At 42.5% G+C, this 14,166-nt stretch overlaps 1 protein-coding gene across 1 annotated transcript; it reads right to left on the reverse strand.

The window, feature by feature from the left end:
• Nucleotides 1-2,248: 2,248 nt before the first annotated feature.
• LOC139914656 (caspase b-like) lies at nucleotides 2,249-13,934 on the reverse strand. Its single transcript, XM_071903018.2, has 3 exons — nucleotides 13,658-13,934; nucleotides 5,714-5,821; nucleotides 2,249-2,827 (listed from the first exon to the last, which is right to left on the reverse strand). The coding sequence occupies exons 1-3, from the start codon at nucleotides 13,932-13,934 to the stop codon at nucleotides 2,796-2,798; spliced, it is 417 nt and encodes a 138-aa protein (XP_071759119.1). The 3' UTR covers nucleotides 2,249-2,795.
• Nucleotides 13,935-14,166: the final 232 nt, after the last annotated feature.

A 14,166-nucleotide genomic window follows, 5' to 3' on the forward strand; every position in this document is an offset into this window, starting at 1 on the left:
GGAGGAAGCGGAGGAACAAGTCCGGGGCTGCGGTCGAATAGTCTTTTTTGCTTAGGAAGGTTCCTAACTGAGTGAAATGACCCGGAAGTACCTAAGTGGCAGCCATGATAAGAGCTGTTCGAATTCTCTACATGCTAAGGAAAGGTGCTTCAATGCTTCCTTACTTAGCTCCTTTAGCATAGGATACACTGGACAATCCTTTATGAAAGGAAAGGAGATAATGCCGTCCCACAATTCTTTGCGGCAGCAACGACGCACCATTCGGCTGTTCACGAAAACAAACGATCATGACCGATAAGGGACGCAGATCATCATGCAAGTTACCGTTGCTTATTAAGCATGTTCCATCTTATGCCATAACTTGCTAATATGCTTATATGTTTTGAACTTTCAACAATATGTTAAACCCATAGAGGCGAACTATGAACGTTACGCTGCTGTTGTAAAATGATCAAAGTGAAGTTAACGTTGTAGCATAACCTATGCTCAGTTTGCATTAGTTATTTCTTCATTCTGAGCGTTGTTGTATTGCCAGCCTTTAGGAATATCATTAATTAATTTTACTTCAGTCACAGATGCTGAAACCCTTGCCTTAATAAAGGCCTGAATCAGCCATAACAACTTCAAAGCACAATCAAGTCAACATTTCAAGGTGTTTACTGAGTTGTGTGGTGGTTCTTAAGCTATTATATGCATAGGCTTATAATCAGATCATAATCAGCATATTAACCATAACACAGAAGTCTGTCTTTCAAGAAAAAGGGATATGAGACGTTTTTAGCCAGATGATGTTTTTAATTCAGCATGTTTGAAACTTAAGAATGATGATATGTACAGTAGTAGATTTGTAGGCCTAACATGTTATGCCTATCTTGCATGAATTTAACAATAATTTTCATACAATCATACTAATTGGGATTCATGTCGATAAATATGAGTGGACAGGAGGCTGAGCGTGAGCAACCATTCTCAATGTGACAACCCCTAACCCGTTTCACTTTTGTGACTGGTAGCCTATATTCCTTTTTTATTTCAATTCCAACCTTGGTGATGAAGTAATATTTTTCACTGGGTTGTCCACGTTTATATAGCCTGCATGAAACAACACGGTAAGAACGCACGGGGCGAAGTATCTAAGATGCGCTTTTAGTAGTCCATCTCCGGAACATTGTAGTTTCACACGGCAGACCCACGTCATTAACATCCGCCGTCGCATAATTACGTAGCCTAGTGTAAGTGCAGTCGGATTCTCTTAGCACCGCGGTTGTCTTTTCCTAAGTCCTTATGAATTCTCCTTCACATCTTTCCTTGACCTCATGACGTTTTCCAACGAGGTCAAGGAAAAGTGGTTAGGAATAGGAGTTAGGACGTATTTTTTTGACTATTCGACCGCAGCCCGGGTGTCCATTTGGACTCTGTAAGGCCTTGTCAACAGCAATCCTGTGGACCTTTGTTGCAGATGTTTTGCTGAAAAACATCTGCAGACTTTTTAATGTCAGTTGTGGCATGGGCATTACATTCTTGTTGCTGTTAATGAGTGACAGGACCACATGAACAGCAGCCAGAAACTCCTGAATGCTCAGATGGACAAAGCTGAACATCTTGTCCTTGTCCTTGTCCTTCTTACGCCCACGCTCCTCTTTAAAGATCTGTGTGAACACTCCTGAGTACACTGAGGCTTCATTGAAATTAATGCCACTCTTTTTTAGGTCTTTCTCATAGAAGATCAGATTGCCTTTCTCCAGCTGATGAAAAGCCAGTTGTGCAAGTGACTCAATGTACTTAATTCTGTTTTCTCTGATATACTTCTCTTTCGTCTGATCTATCTGAAACACCAAGAATTCTGTGTACATCTCAGTCAGGGTTTTGGGCAGGTCTTCTCTCTCACTGGTTTTCAACAGATCCTTCAGAACTGTAGCAGTGATCCAGCAGAAGACTGGGATGTGGCACATGATGTGGAGGCTTCGTGAAGTCTTGATGTGGGAGATGATTCTGCTGGCCTGCTCCTCATCTCTGAATCTCTTCCTGAAGTACTCCTCCTTCTGTGGGTCAGTGAAGCCTCTCACCTCTGTCACCATGTCAACAAAGTCTCCAGGGATCTGACTGGCTGCTGCAGGTCGTGTTGTTATCCAGAGGCGAGCAGAGGGAAGCAGTTTCCCCTCGATGAGGTTTGTCAGCAGTAATTCTACTCCAGTTGAATCTAATTGAAGGCGGCTCTCATCCAGACCGTCCAACACAAACAGGAGTTTGAATTTACTCTTGTCATAGTTTTTGTTTCCTGACGTCTGTAGTTCTGTGAAGATGCAATTAAGAGCCTCCTCCTTGATGTCTTTGGTTTCCCAGATACATCTGTGAATTAGTTCTGCAAAACGAAACCTTTCTCCCTTCAGTAAATTCAGCTGGCGGAAGGTGAAGGGGAATGTGAGATGCACATCTTGATTGGCTCTTCTTTCAGTCCAGTCCAGGATGAACTTGTGCACAAGGAACGTTTTGCCGATTCCTGCAATCCCATTGGTCAGCACTGTTCTTATGGATCTGTGTTTTCCAGAAGGGTGTTTGAAGATGTCACTGGGTTTGATTGTTTTCTCTGTTTCCGCTGGCTTTCTTGATGCCATCTCAATCTGCCTGACCTCATGCTGGCTGTTGATGTGTATGTCACCCCCGTCTGTGATGTGGAGCTCTGTGTAGATATCATCCAGAAGTTCCTGATCCTTCCTCTCTAACCATCCTTCTTGTGCACACTCAACCATGTCCTGGAGGTTAGATTGGAGCTCTTGTTGGTACGATGTGATGAGTCATTGAGACTCTGTTGTTCTCACCAGCAAATCTGTGTAGAACAAAGTAACATCCATAAAAACTAAACTACAACTACAAGCATTAGGCTCTCTTGTAGGTAGCAGCACTAAATAGATGCTTGTGCGACAAATAAAAACTCATTTGAAGCTCAGTGCTTTTTTTGCTAAAAGTTGGTGCTCTGAGAATAACAAACATGTTCTCACTGTCAACATCAATACATCCTTTCCTTTAAAAAAAAAAAAAAAGGAAGGTAACGTTGTGAAGAGAGGCTTCCTGATCACATGCAGCCTTAGTGGAACAGACAGGTTGTGATATCAGGCAGAGCAGACTGTGGATAATATTCTAGTATTCAGATATTTCATTACAAGTGTGTCATCTAATTAACTATGGGTTGCTTTCATTCACAACATTTTTTAACTCTATTTTCCAGAGAAAAGTTTTGATGAGGACACATGCTCTTTGACCCCAGCTTCACAATCACACATTTACACATTTACACCTGTCAGCTGCCCAGTACAACCACAGTCTTCTACTGAGCAGCTCTACTGGAGCAGCTGGGGGTTCAGTGCCTTGCTCAAGGGCATCTTGACAAAAGTTGTTAAAGGAAGTGGAGAGAATTACTGATTCACTTTCTCATGCAAGATCTTCTAGTTCAAGGATTTGAACAGCTGACCCTCAGGTCACAAGCCCCATTCTGCACCTGTTACTCACATGAATCAATACTTCAGGAGCCGTATTCACAAAGCTTCCTAGTACTAAGAGTTGGTCCTAATGGTGAAAATCTAAGAAAATTCTGAGAATTATTATTCTTAGAATTAAAATAAGATTAAATCCTAGTAAAGATAAAAGCTATTCAAGAAACACCATAGCCCTTAAGAGAGCTCCTAAGGTGAAAGACTGTTCAGAGTAGAGAGGAGGACTTTTAGCAGCTGAGGAGTTTCTCAAGCAGAGGAGAAAATGTCTGAAAGACACAGAGGAGGATAAATGTTCTTCAAACACTGAATGACAGTGAGTTAATAAAGCTACAGGTTAGATCCTGCAGGATGATGTTTGTTGCTGATCTCATTAGAGATGCGCTCACATCTCCCACTCAACAAAGTAACGCCATTACACCATTAATGCTATTATTATTATGAAAGTGATCACAACAATAAGATATCTGGTAACAAGCAAAATGCAACAGTGCAGCAGTAATGATTTTGGTCTACAACCCTCCATCAGCAGAATTATCACACAAACAGTTACAGCTCTTTGCAGCCTCATGTTGTGATGCAGTTTATTTCATTCCCACTGGACGTGCGTACCTTGCCAGCCAACAAAACTGCATTTATGGATATAGCAGGCTTCCCCAGTGTTGTCATCGACAATCTACTCTTGTTCAACAACCCTATTCATATAGGCTTGACCATATAGTCCATAAATCATCAATACTAATACTACTAAGTCTTGAGCCATTTTCACCAAATCTTAACATCGAACTGGTAAAGTCATAATAACATTACTGCATCCACCCAAATAAAGACATCACACATCTGTGAGGACTGTGCAAGTATTAAAAAGTTAGGCTACATTTTGTCAAAATCATTAGGTTGCTCTAACTATTGATTAATCAGGTGTGATTCCTTGTGTGCATTCTGAATGACTAAAAGAGGCGTGTTGAGATTTTTCTTGATGGACCAATGACAGCGTCTAAAAGAGAGCATCATACCTAGCAACAGAGTCGTAGTGCCGGGAAGTTTGAATCTTTTTGTTGATTCGTTCATGTAGAGTACACCTTGATGAATCGAACTTTTGAGTTTAATAGTTTAATAGTTTGAGTTTAATATGGCTTAAGACAAATTATAAGATTAGTTACACCAAAAGGATAAACAAGTAACCAGCTTGAAACCGCAGCAGCTTGTATCTGCAGTATCTGCAGGCAGCATCTCAAGCGTTCGATACTGCTGCCCCATCGAGTCGAGTTTTCAGCATACACACATGACCGAATCATACAACAAAGCAGTATCCAAGTACAGCAAGCCCCGAGGGGAAAAACACAAGTCGGCACATGACACAAAACTATACAACCGCTCAGTACAAGAACATACAGTTGTCATACTAACACAAACAATATTGTTTGTTTTTTCAGTGAAAACATGTCTATCAACTTATCGTATCTACAAAAAAACAGTAGTTCTTTTGTGGTAAAGTACCGCAGGCACAGTGTGATCGAATGAACGGCTTGCTCAATGAGGAAGTAGTACTACATTGTTGAGCGAGCCGTTCATACAGGTCCTCGAGTTTCAGTACATACATAATGCGTATACTGAATACTCGAACGACTCAACATGGAAGTAGTGTCGAACGCTCAAAATGCTGCTTGTCTCGGACAGCTTGCAGATTGTGATTTGAAAGTGAAACTAGAAAACCTGAATGAACAGCTCGCTACTACTTCGCCAAATAGCAGGTTTGAAAGTGCGATGTCTTTGTTTGTTAAGGTACATGGCGATCATTCAATCGTTTAATGAGCTTTGATGGAAACTCGAAGTGGGAGGAACCAGTACGTACCACTACAGACTCGGTATGTTTCGAGCTCAAGAATGATTCGTTGAAAATGAATTGTTTGTTCTTTTTTGACCAGCACTACAGAGTCAACCACACCTCCTCACTAAGATAAAAGTTCTTGTCCATTCCTCGCTTAGAGTCGCTCTGAGAACTTTCCTAAATCACTCCTAAGATAGAACTCCTTGCTAGGAAGTTTTAGGCGAAGTTAAGACTCTGAGAGGATTCTCACAATGTTTGTGAATATGGCTCCAGGAGATGTGACATCAAGTAAAGGAAACATATTAACTAAATCCTTCATCATTTTAACAGCCACACTAAATGGGCAGTGACAAGACCAACATGGCAGCCAGGACGAGCCAGAGAATAGCTTTACCTTCAGTCTGACTGCTGTCAGTGGGAAGGTGAGGAAGAGGAGCAGACTGTGATTGAATGGAGGAAGATCCTCTGTTCTCTGAAGTTTCCGCAACATCACTGACATCCACTGAGAGAGAGAGAGAGAGAGAGAGAGAGAGAGAGAGAGAGAGAGAGAATTTGAACAGCTGTTTATTAAAAACAATTTAGCAAGTTATAAAAAAAAGAAAGATTTCATACATTCATTGGTCAGTCACAATAAAATAATCAACTTCCAACAAACAAAAACAAGTACAAGCCTTTCTTCAACTCAGTTCAGTTCATCTCTACAGATAAGCTCCTCCCCCTCAACAGAGCACAGTGAGCGCACCTCCATAACACCAGATATATGTAAACTTATCCAGATCCTTCATAGCTCTGTAATAATTAAAATCAACCCTCACTCTGGCCTTTAGCATCCTGATGAACAAATCTTCTGCATCAAAGTCTAAAGATTGTTCAATTTTATTTTTCCAACTCACATAAATAGCCATTTTTGCCTGTCCTAAGATGAAATTTAAGAGTTGGCATTTATCCCTTGAGTTCTGACTATATTTACAACCAAGAATAAAAGACTGTTTAGAAAAAACCTCTCCAAACAACCTAAACATCCTCTCTAACAGAAGGAACAGAGGTGATTCAGAAAAGCGATGGAACTGTTTCTCTCTGGACACAATGGGGACAGTTGTCTTTGACATTAGGGTTTAAAACAGAGATACAAGCATTGACAGCCACTATGCCATGCAGGATCCTCCACTGCAGATCACCATGTTGTTTTGTTAACGGTGGTTTGATGCCCTCCACACTGGTCTCACCTCATCTTTCAAGCTCAGGTGAACTCTCCAAGGTGTCAGTTCCACCATTCAGTTTTGTTTATTCAACATTTTCACAATCATGTTATACATTGTTTTACCTTTTAAATCACTTAAGTCTCTATCAACTGCATCCCCCATTTCTAAAAAAGGACCCACACAATCTTTTAAATCGGGAGCAATTGTCAGTGATGGAAAAGGATCTTGACTGTCAGGATGGATCAAACTACAGTATGCTGCTAACAAAGAACATTCCTTCTCTGTAAGCTGACATGTTGTCAAGCAGCTGACTAATGAGCCAGGTGGATCTCACTCCCAGGTGAGACGCTAGTGCAGCAGCACTGTCCAGGTTCGGCCAAGTCCACTACGTCACCCAGTGTGACGATTTTCACCATGCAGAACAGTTTTAAGACTGTGGGTCCAACCCCACATGTTGTGACCAAACGTCCTCCATACACCGCTGGTTCCTGTAGAAGCCAGTGCAGCGTCAGACCACTCCAGTCTGTCCTTCTTGAACATACTCCACACTCAACAGTCCACGATAAAAAGCAGGTAGTCCAGTGAAGTTAGGGTTTTTAAGGTCCATTAAAAACAGCGACATGTTTAGTCCCAGTCCACCAAACCGCTGCAGTATAGCACAAGCTACTGATCTCCAGACCAAGTCTTTAGGCCCAGTCAGCAGTCTTTGAATGAACTGAAGGCGGAAGGCTGCACCCCTGCTGGCCAGATGCATAATCCCTTGACCCCTTCATCCTTAGGAAGGTACAGCACACTCTGAGGGACCCAGTGCAACTTATCCCAGAAGAAGTCCACCAGTACAGCCTGAACCTTTGCCAGGAGGTTGGTTGGAGGATCCACACAAGCCAAAAGGGTGCCATAGAGTCCATGAGACTAGATTGTTAATAATCAGCATGCGGCCTCTGTATGACATCTTTGGTAAAATCCATCTCCACTTGCTAAGACGTCCTTCAACTTTCTCTAAAACATTTTCCCAGTTCTTATTTACAAAAGACTCAGTCCCCAGAAACACTCCCAGATACTTAAACCCTCCTTTTTTCCAGGTGAGCCCACCAGGTAAACTGAGCATCCTACTCAACCCGTCTCCCACCATCAGTGCCTCACTTTTGCCCCAGTTAACCTTTGCTGATGAAAATAGGCCAAAATTGTTAACATTTTCCACCAAAACATCAACATCCTTTTGTTCTTTCACCATAATTATTACATCATCAGCATAAGCAGAAAGTTTAAAAGCTGAATTACACCCAGGGAAACAAATCCAGACAGCTCGGACCTCAGTTTATGCAGCAGGGGCTCAATAGCCAGAGAAACAACATACCAGACAGAGGGCAACCCTGCCTGATTCCCCTCTGAACTTTAAAAGGACTCAAACCACCGTTAATCTTAAGTACACTCACAATGTCACTGTACAGAGCCTGGATCTTAGCTACAAAACCTGGGTTTAAACCGAAAGCTTGTAGAGTTTGCCATAAATACAGGTGTTCAATCCGGTCAAAAGCCTTTTCCTGATCTATGGAAATAAGACCAGTTTCAAACCCCAATGAACTAGAGACGTCCAAAACATCCTGAATTAGATTGATATTGTCTGTGATCAACCTGCCGGGCACACAGCAGGTCTGGTCAACAGGAAAGACCTGGTTCATCACTTCTAGTGGCCAACACCTGAGAGAGGATCTTATAATCAGTGCAGAGCAGAGACACCGGCCTCCAGGTCTTTATCTGCTGCAAGTCTCCTTTCTTAGGCAGGAGAGTAAGGACAGCTCTCCTGCAACTCAGTGGCAACCGCCCTTTAGTCAAACTGTCAACAGATAACAAGTCTTCACTGATCTCTCACCAGAAAGTCCACAGGTAGACCATCAACACCTGGCGCCTTGTCTCCAGACTTTGCACAGCAGCGTACAGTTCATCAGGAGACAGTTGTGACTCAAGCTCTGCATTAGAGTCCTCATCAGTCTTTGGTAGACCGTCATAGAATGCTTGTGCGCACTTTGGATCCTCTTTATGCTTGCTCTTGTAGAGATCACCATGAAACTCTGCTGCATACTTGCGAATCTCAGAAAACTCTGACGGCAACAGAGCAGTGTTCGAACACAGTGAATGCTTGACCTTTCTTTGGCCATTCTTGCGCTCTAGACTAAAGAAAAAGTGAGATGAGGCATCCATTTGTGTGGCATTCAAAAACCGTGAGCGTACCAGCGCCCCCTGTGCTGTAATACCCAGCAGGTTTTTAGATTTGAGAGCCTCAATATGGCCTCGATCTCCTGTGGACTCTGCTGAACCCTGGAGTTCCACCACTTCAATCTCTAGATCTCTCACAGATCGAGAAGGTACTTGCACAGATCTGACTAAGTCCTTTGTGACATTGCAGGTGTACTGCTGACAAAACTGCTTTATCTGACACTTCCCAATATCCCACCATTGTTGTAAAGAACTAACATCAGCCTTTCTATTTCTGTACTGATTCCAAAAAAACTTAAAAGCCTCTTGAAAATTATTGTCTTTTAGTTTAACAGTCTTTATAAAAACAGAGCACTGAACTAGGAAATGATCAGAAAAACCAACTGGGTTCAAATGACATCCTTTAAAGACACTGAAGTGATGTTTAAAACAATAAAAGCAATCAAGCCTGGCCACAGAGAGCACATTATCCTTTGAGTGTGTCCAGGTGTACTGCCTCTGGTTTCTGTGAAAACTTCTCCACACATCGCTCAGTTCATTTGATTCAACTAAACGTCTAAGCTGACTCCGTGAAGCAGGATATGGTTCCCGTCTAATTTAGCATTTTCTGTACAACTAAAATCACCTCCCAGAAATAAATATTCCTCACTATTACAACTATGAATTGTATTACATAGCACATCAAGAAAACACATTCTTTCAGCACCAAGAACTGGAGCATAAACATTTATAAAAAACATTCTGACATTCTCATATTGTGCTTTGATTTTCAGTAATCGACCTGCAACTATTTCTTCTACATCATAAGAATCTGGCATAAAATCTTTGAGAACAAAATCCCAACACCACCACTGTCGTTAGATTTATGACTAAGGAAGATTTCCCCATTCCATTCTCTCTTCCATTCAGTTTCATTATCAATGGTACTATGTGTTGCACAAACAAAACATCAAATTTCTTGATATCAACCAGTTTAAAAAGAGAAGCCCTTTTGATATCATCCCTTGCTCCATTTACATTTAAAGTGCCTATTTTTATTTCACACAGAAATAAAGGAGCTGAGCTGACAAGAGAAACACTCACTAAGAGAGATATGACAGGAACTTATTCATCATCAAGTATTTGTATTTTCACTTTGAACAAGTTTTTTCAGGCGGAAAATCTCTTGCTCAGTAAAGCGATCTCCCTGCAAACCTCCTGCATTTTTCATGAAACACCTGACTGAGTCAACACACAGGTTCAGGTCTGGAAGAAGCTCTGGACCTTCACTGCCCTCACATCCTCGGTGGCTTGTAGGAACTTCCTAATCTTCATGAAAGAGCAACTGCTCTCTGAATCAGCCTGCACCTGAGAGGCGGAGGCAGAATCTGCATCTCTGTCACTGTCATCTGTGTTCTCCTCCGGTAAAGAGGATGGGAGCTTCGCTTCTTTAGAAATTATTTTGCTTTTGAACCGTTTGGGCTGCTTTCTTTAGGTTTCCTTTTCACAGACATTTTCATAAGATCATCATCTGGCATCACATCTTCCTCCTCCACTAAGACAGCCTCTGCCCCTCTGGCAGCGATCTGTCCTGCCTGCTCTCCAGTCTTTTTATTTTGCCCAGCCTGTTTGCTTTGCTCAGTTCTCTCACTGTTCCCAAACACTTTGTTCTGCTCAGCCTGTCCATTCTCCTCAGTTTGTTCCTGAGCCTCCGTTTCTTTCTGTTTCTCCACCTGGTCCTGCCTGTCTGCACCCCGCTCCGCTGTGTCCTGACTGGCCTGCCGCCACTGGCAGCGGCTGCTCGCTGCCTCCCCGGTGCAGGTCTATCAGACCTTCCCCCATTTCTTTCAGGACAAGAAAAAAAAAAATTAAATGCCCCTCTGCGCCACATCCAAAACATTTCAGCGTTTCCGACGAAGCAAAAACAGTGTAGTCAAACTCAACCTTAAATTTGAGCACCAAGTTCAAATCACCTACATTATTTTTCAAGATCAACACTAACCCTAACACATAAAAGACAACATGTTTGAGGAGAGGAGACTTGCAGCCCAGAGGAACTATTTTGATCGGAGACACCAGCTGTCCGTATGTTGCGAGCTCCTTCTCTAACGCTTTATTTCTAATGAACGGGGGAACATTAGATATGGTGATCTTCCCTAACCCATTAACCAGCAGGAGAACGGGGGTAAAAGTATCTTGAGTCACAACACTGTTTTCAACAACCTTGTCAGCTTTCTCAACACTGTCTAGGAAGATAACAACCACATTATTCATCCTAGATGCAGATTTGATATTGCCTGTTACAACCCGGCTCAAGGAAGTAACAATGAGGGAGCCATACGCCAAAGTAAAAGTTAAAACAATGATTTATTACATAAACCAGGGGAAAATAACTAGACAATACAAACTACATCAAACCAAAAGAACAGAACAAAAAGGTGTGCATAAGTGAGGAGGGAGAGCGACACTGATGTCTGAAGGCTTCTTAAGTCCAAGGTGTTCACTGGGCCCAGGTGCACTCCATTGGCACTGATGATGACCCCGCCCACCAGGCTCCTGCAGGACAGACAAACATGCACAGCAAGCAGAGCAGGAGAGTGGGAGGGTCGTCACACTGTCGTGACCCACAACTTCTGACAGCTGACAGCCGGGGAAAGTTTGACTGCATGCCGGCCTGTCCGCCTCTCAAGGCCCGGTCCGCCACCGCCAACAGCGGGCATGCTGCCCAGCGGAGCCAGGAGCCGACACCAAACAAAGGGACTCAAAACCACAATGAAAGAAAATAAAGAAATACACATAAACAACCAGCCAACAGCTACTATTCATCCCACAACTCTTTACATATATACTGAAGGACTGGATGAACTGAACATTCATCATGTTTAGATTTCATCTGAGTCTCTCACATGAATAAGTGACACAAACTGTCTTCCTCTGTGCAGATCCATACATGTGTTCCTGTTCCTGAACCATTGACCTACGGAGCCATCGGGAGAAAAATAATTTATCTTGCGGCCACGATTTACTGTAACGTGTGCACAATATGCAATTCGAGCTCTCGTTTTATTTTTTCGTGCGCACGAGATACAATTCGTTCCCTCGATCTGGTTAAAATGAGCCCTCGTTTTGGTTTTGGCACGAATTGCCAAAATGTGCCCTCGAAATAGTGATATCGTGCTCTCGATATATAATACATGCGCTCTTCACGAGCTTATAAAGAGTCAGTGCACAACTTGGTGATTATGTTTAAATGTGGCGCTGTCCTGGGTGTGTTGCAGCCACCTGATTGTGTTTACATGGCCTGAAGGTTAAGTGGCTAACTATGTTGCAATATTTGGGGGATATGCCTATTCAGTGTGCCTATTCAGTGTAAACAGACAATGGATATTAACATACCAAATCCTTACTAGGCCTATCTGCAATACCTAAAAGGTACCTTTAAGTTGCATTTCCTAAAATACACAGTTTAACGAAATCGAGGGAACGAAGTGTATCTCGTGCACACAAATTAACTAAAACGTGCACACGTTACAGTAAATTGTGCGCACGAATGGACTAAAACGTGCGCACGTTATAGTAAATCGTGCGCACAATATAACTTTTTTTCTCTCCCAATGGCCACTCCCGGGTTCCGTATTGACCTGCTCTTGGTCTGCTGGTCCTGGTCCTGGGTTCACTGCCATCTGAGGCCTTGTGGGTCTGATGGAGCTCAAACCCTTTTCTCTGCCTCTACAGCACTTGATAAATGGGACCAGAGTCACAGTCAGAATCAATGGGAGTCAATTCTGCTCCACAAAACTAAATGGCAGTAACTACTTTTAATGTGCTAGAAAGGTCAAATTACACCCATACATGCTCTTAAAATTATAGTGTAATACAATCACAACACAATGAGACTTGCCTTTTTGCTGTTTTCCTGACATCTGCATAACATAAAACTCAAAATAAACACAGACACTCAAAAGGCAGCCTGCCTCTCTTCACACATCTACTGTCTGAATGCAGAATAACAGCAGAGCAGAAGTGAAAAAACAGATAAAACATGCTAAGAAAGTGAACAGGGAGAAGGTGGAGAAGCTCTTCCAGGAAGGTAAAGCCAAGCTAATCCAGCCTTAGGGCAGATGAGTGTGTCACCATGTCAGAGAAACTGAACAGCTTCTACTGCATCATCTAGTGAGGGTATGGAGTCTGATAGCTCAGACAGCATAGTGTATCAGACTGAGACTGTGTCCCTCCCTCACCACACCACTATTCATCATCGTTCAGTCAAACTTAATCAGAACAATCTTATTTATATTGACTCATCTGGTAGCAGCACTGACTCAGCTAAAGTCTGTAATGTGTTATTTCCAATCACTACAGTTTTGATTCCCTGATGCCTCCCATGTCGTTCTTTTCTGCCCCCTGGAATAAATCAGATCAGCCTTCCATCGCAGAACTGGTGTTAACTAACCAGACCACAGAGCGTGTTGAGGAATACAAATACCTCAGCACCACCATCCATCACAAACTCATCTTCAAGAGAAATACCCAAAACATCTTCTCAAAATGTCAGCAACGCCTCTTCTTCCTCAGAAGGTTTGTGAAGCATCAACACAAACCGCCTCCACAAGACTGTGAGGATCTGCATTAATATCAAGGAACCATTAACCAGCATCAACAAGGAAGGAGTCACATATACCTTCGGACATCACACACACACTGCACAACCAAAACAGTCTCCTCCCCTCAGAATGCAGGTACAGGGAACTAACACTAAGGACTAAACCAGCCGTGTCTAGCTTTGTGCCTTCCAACAACCAGCTAATAACTCTGAGGCTAGTGTGGCTGCTTAGCAGGTGTCACACCTTGACTATGAATTATAAATGTATGAGTCATCTGTGTCATTTCTGTTTTTCACATGTTTATATTTCTTTTTTATATATCTCCCCATGACTTACCTTTGGGTCCTGAGCTGCTGTTTGACAAACTCTGCACTGGATCATTCCTGTTGATCTTCATTAAAACCTTCTTGGTCACCTCCAGAGAGTGTTGGTTGTAGGTCTGCACCATCTGATCCACTGTGTCCTGCCTGTCTGCATTCTCCAGTTGTCTCTTTTTGATGGCTGGGAAACCTTCTAGGATGTCATCCTGCTGCAGGAACCATTTGAAGCTCTTGAGCTCTTCATCTCCCAAATCCTCCAGTGTTTCCAAGAGCCTCTCTTTAAATGTCATCATCTCTGCTCCCTGGTAAAATCGAAGGATATTTTCAACTCAAAGCACATTTATGCAATTTCCTCACCAGGATTATTAAAAATGTATCTCATCACATCCTACTAATACCAGTGTTTAAGACATGCGGGTCTTTTAACAACTTATACCCTGAGATTCCCTTTAAATTTCCCCTCAAGTAGCTTTAAAGTTAGAAAATAAATTAAGGTCAAGGTGCCGTATTTTATGGCTGCACCAT

This window comes from Centroberyx gerrardi, chromosome 15 (genome assembly GCF_048128805.1).
Source record: "Centroberyx gerrardi isolate f3 chromosome 15, fCenGer3.hap1.cur.20231027, whole genome shotgun sequence".
NCBI classification, from domain to species: Eukaryota; Metazoa; Chordata; class Actinopteri; order Beryciformes; family Berycidae; genus Centroberyx; species Centroberyx gerrardi.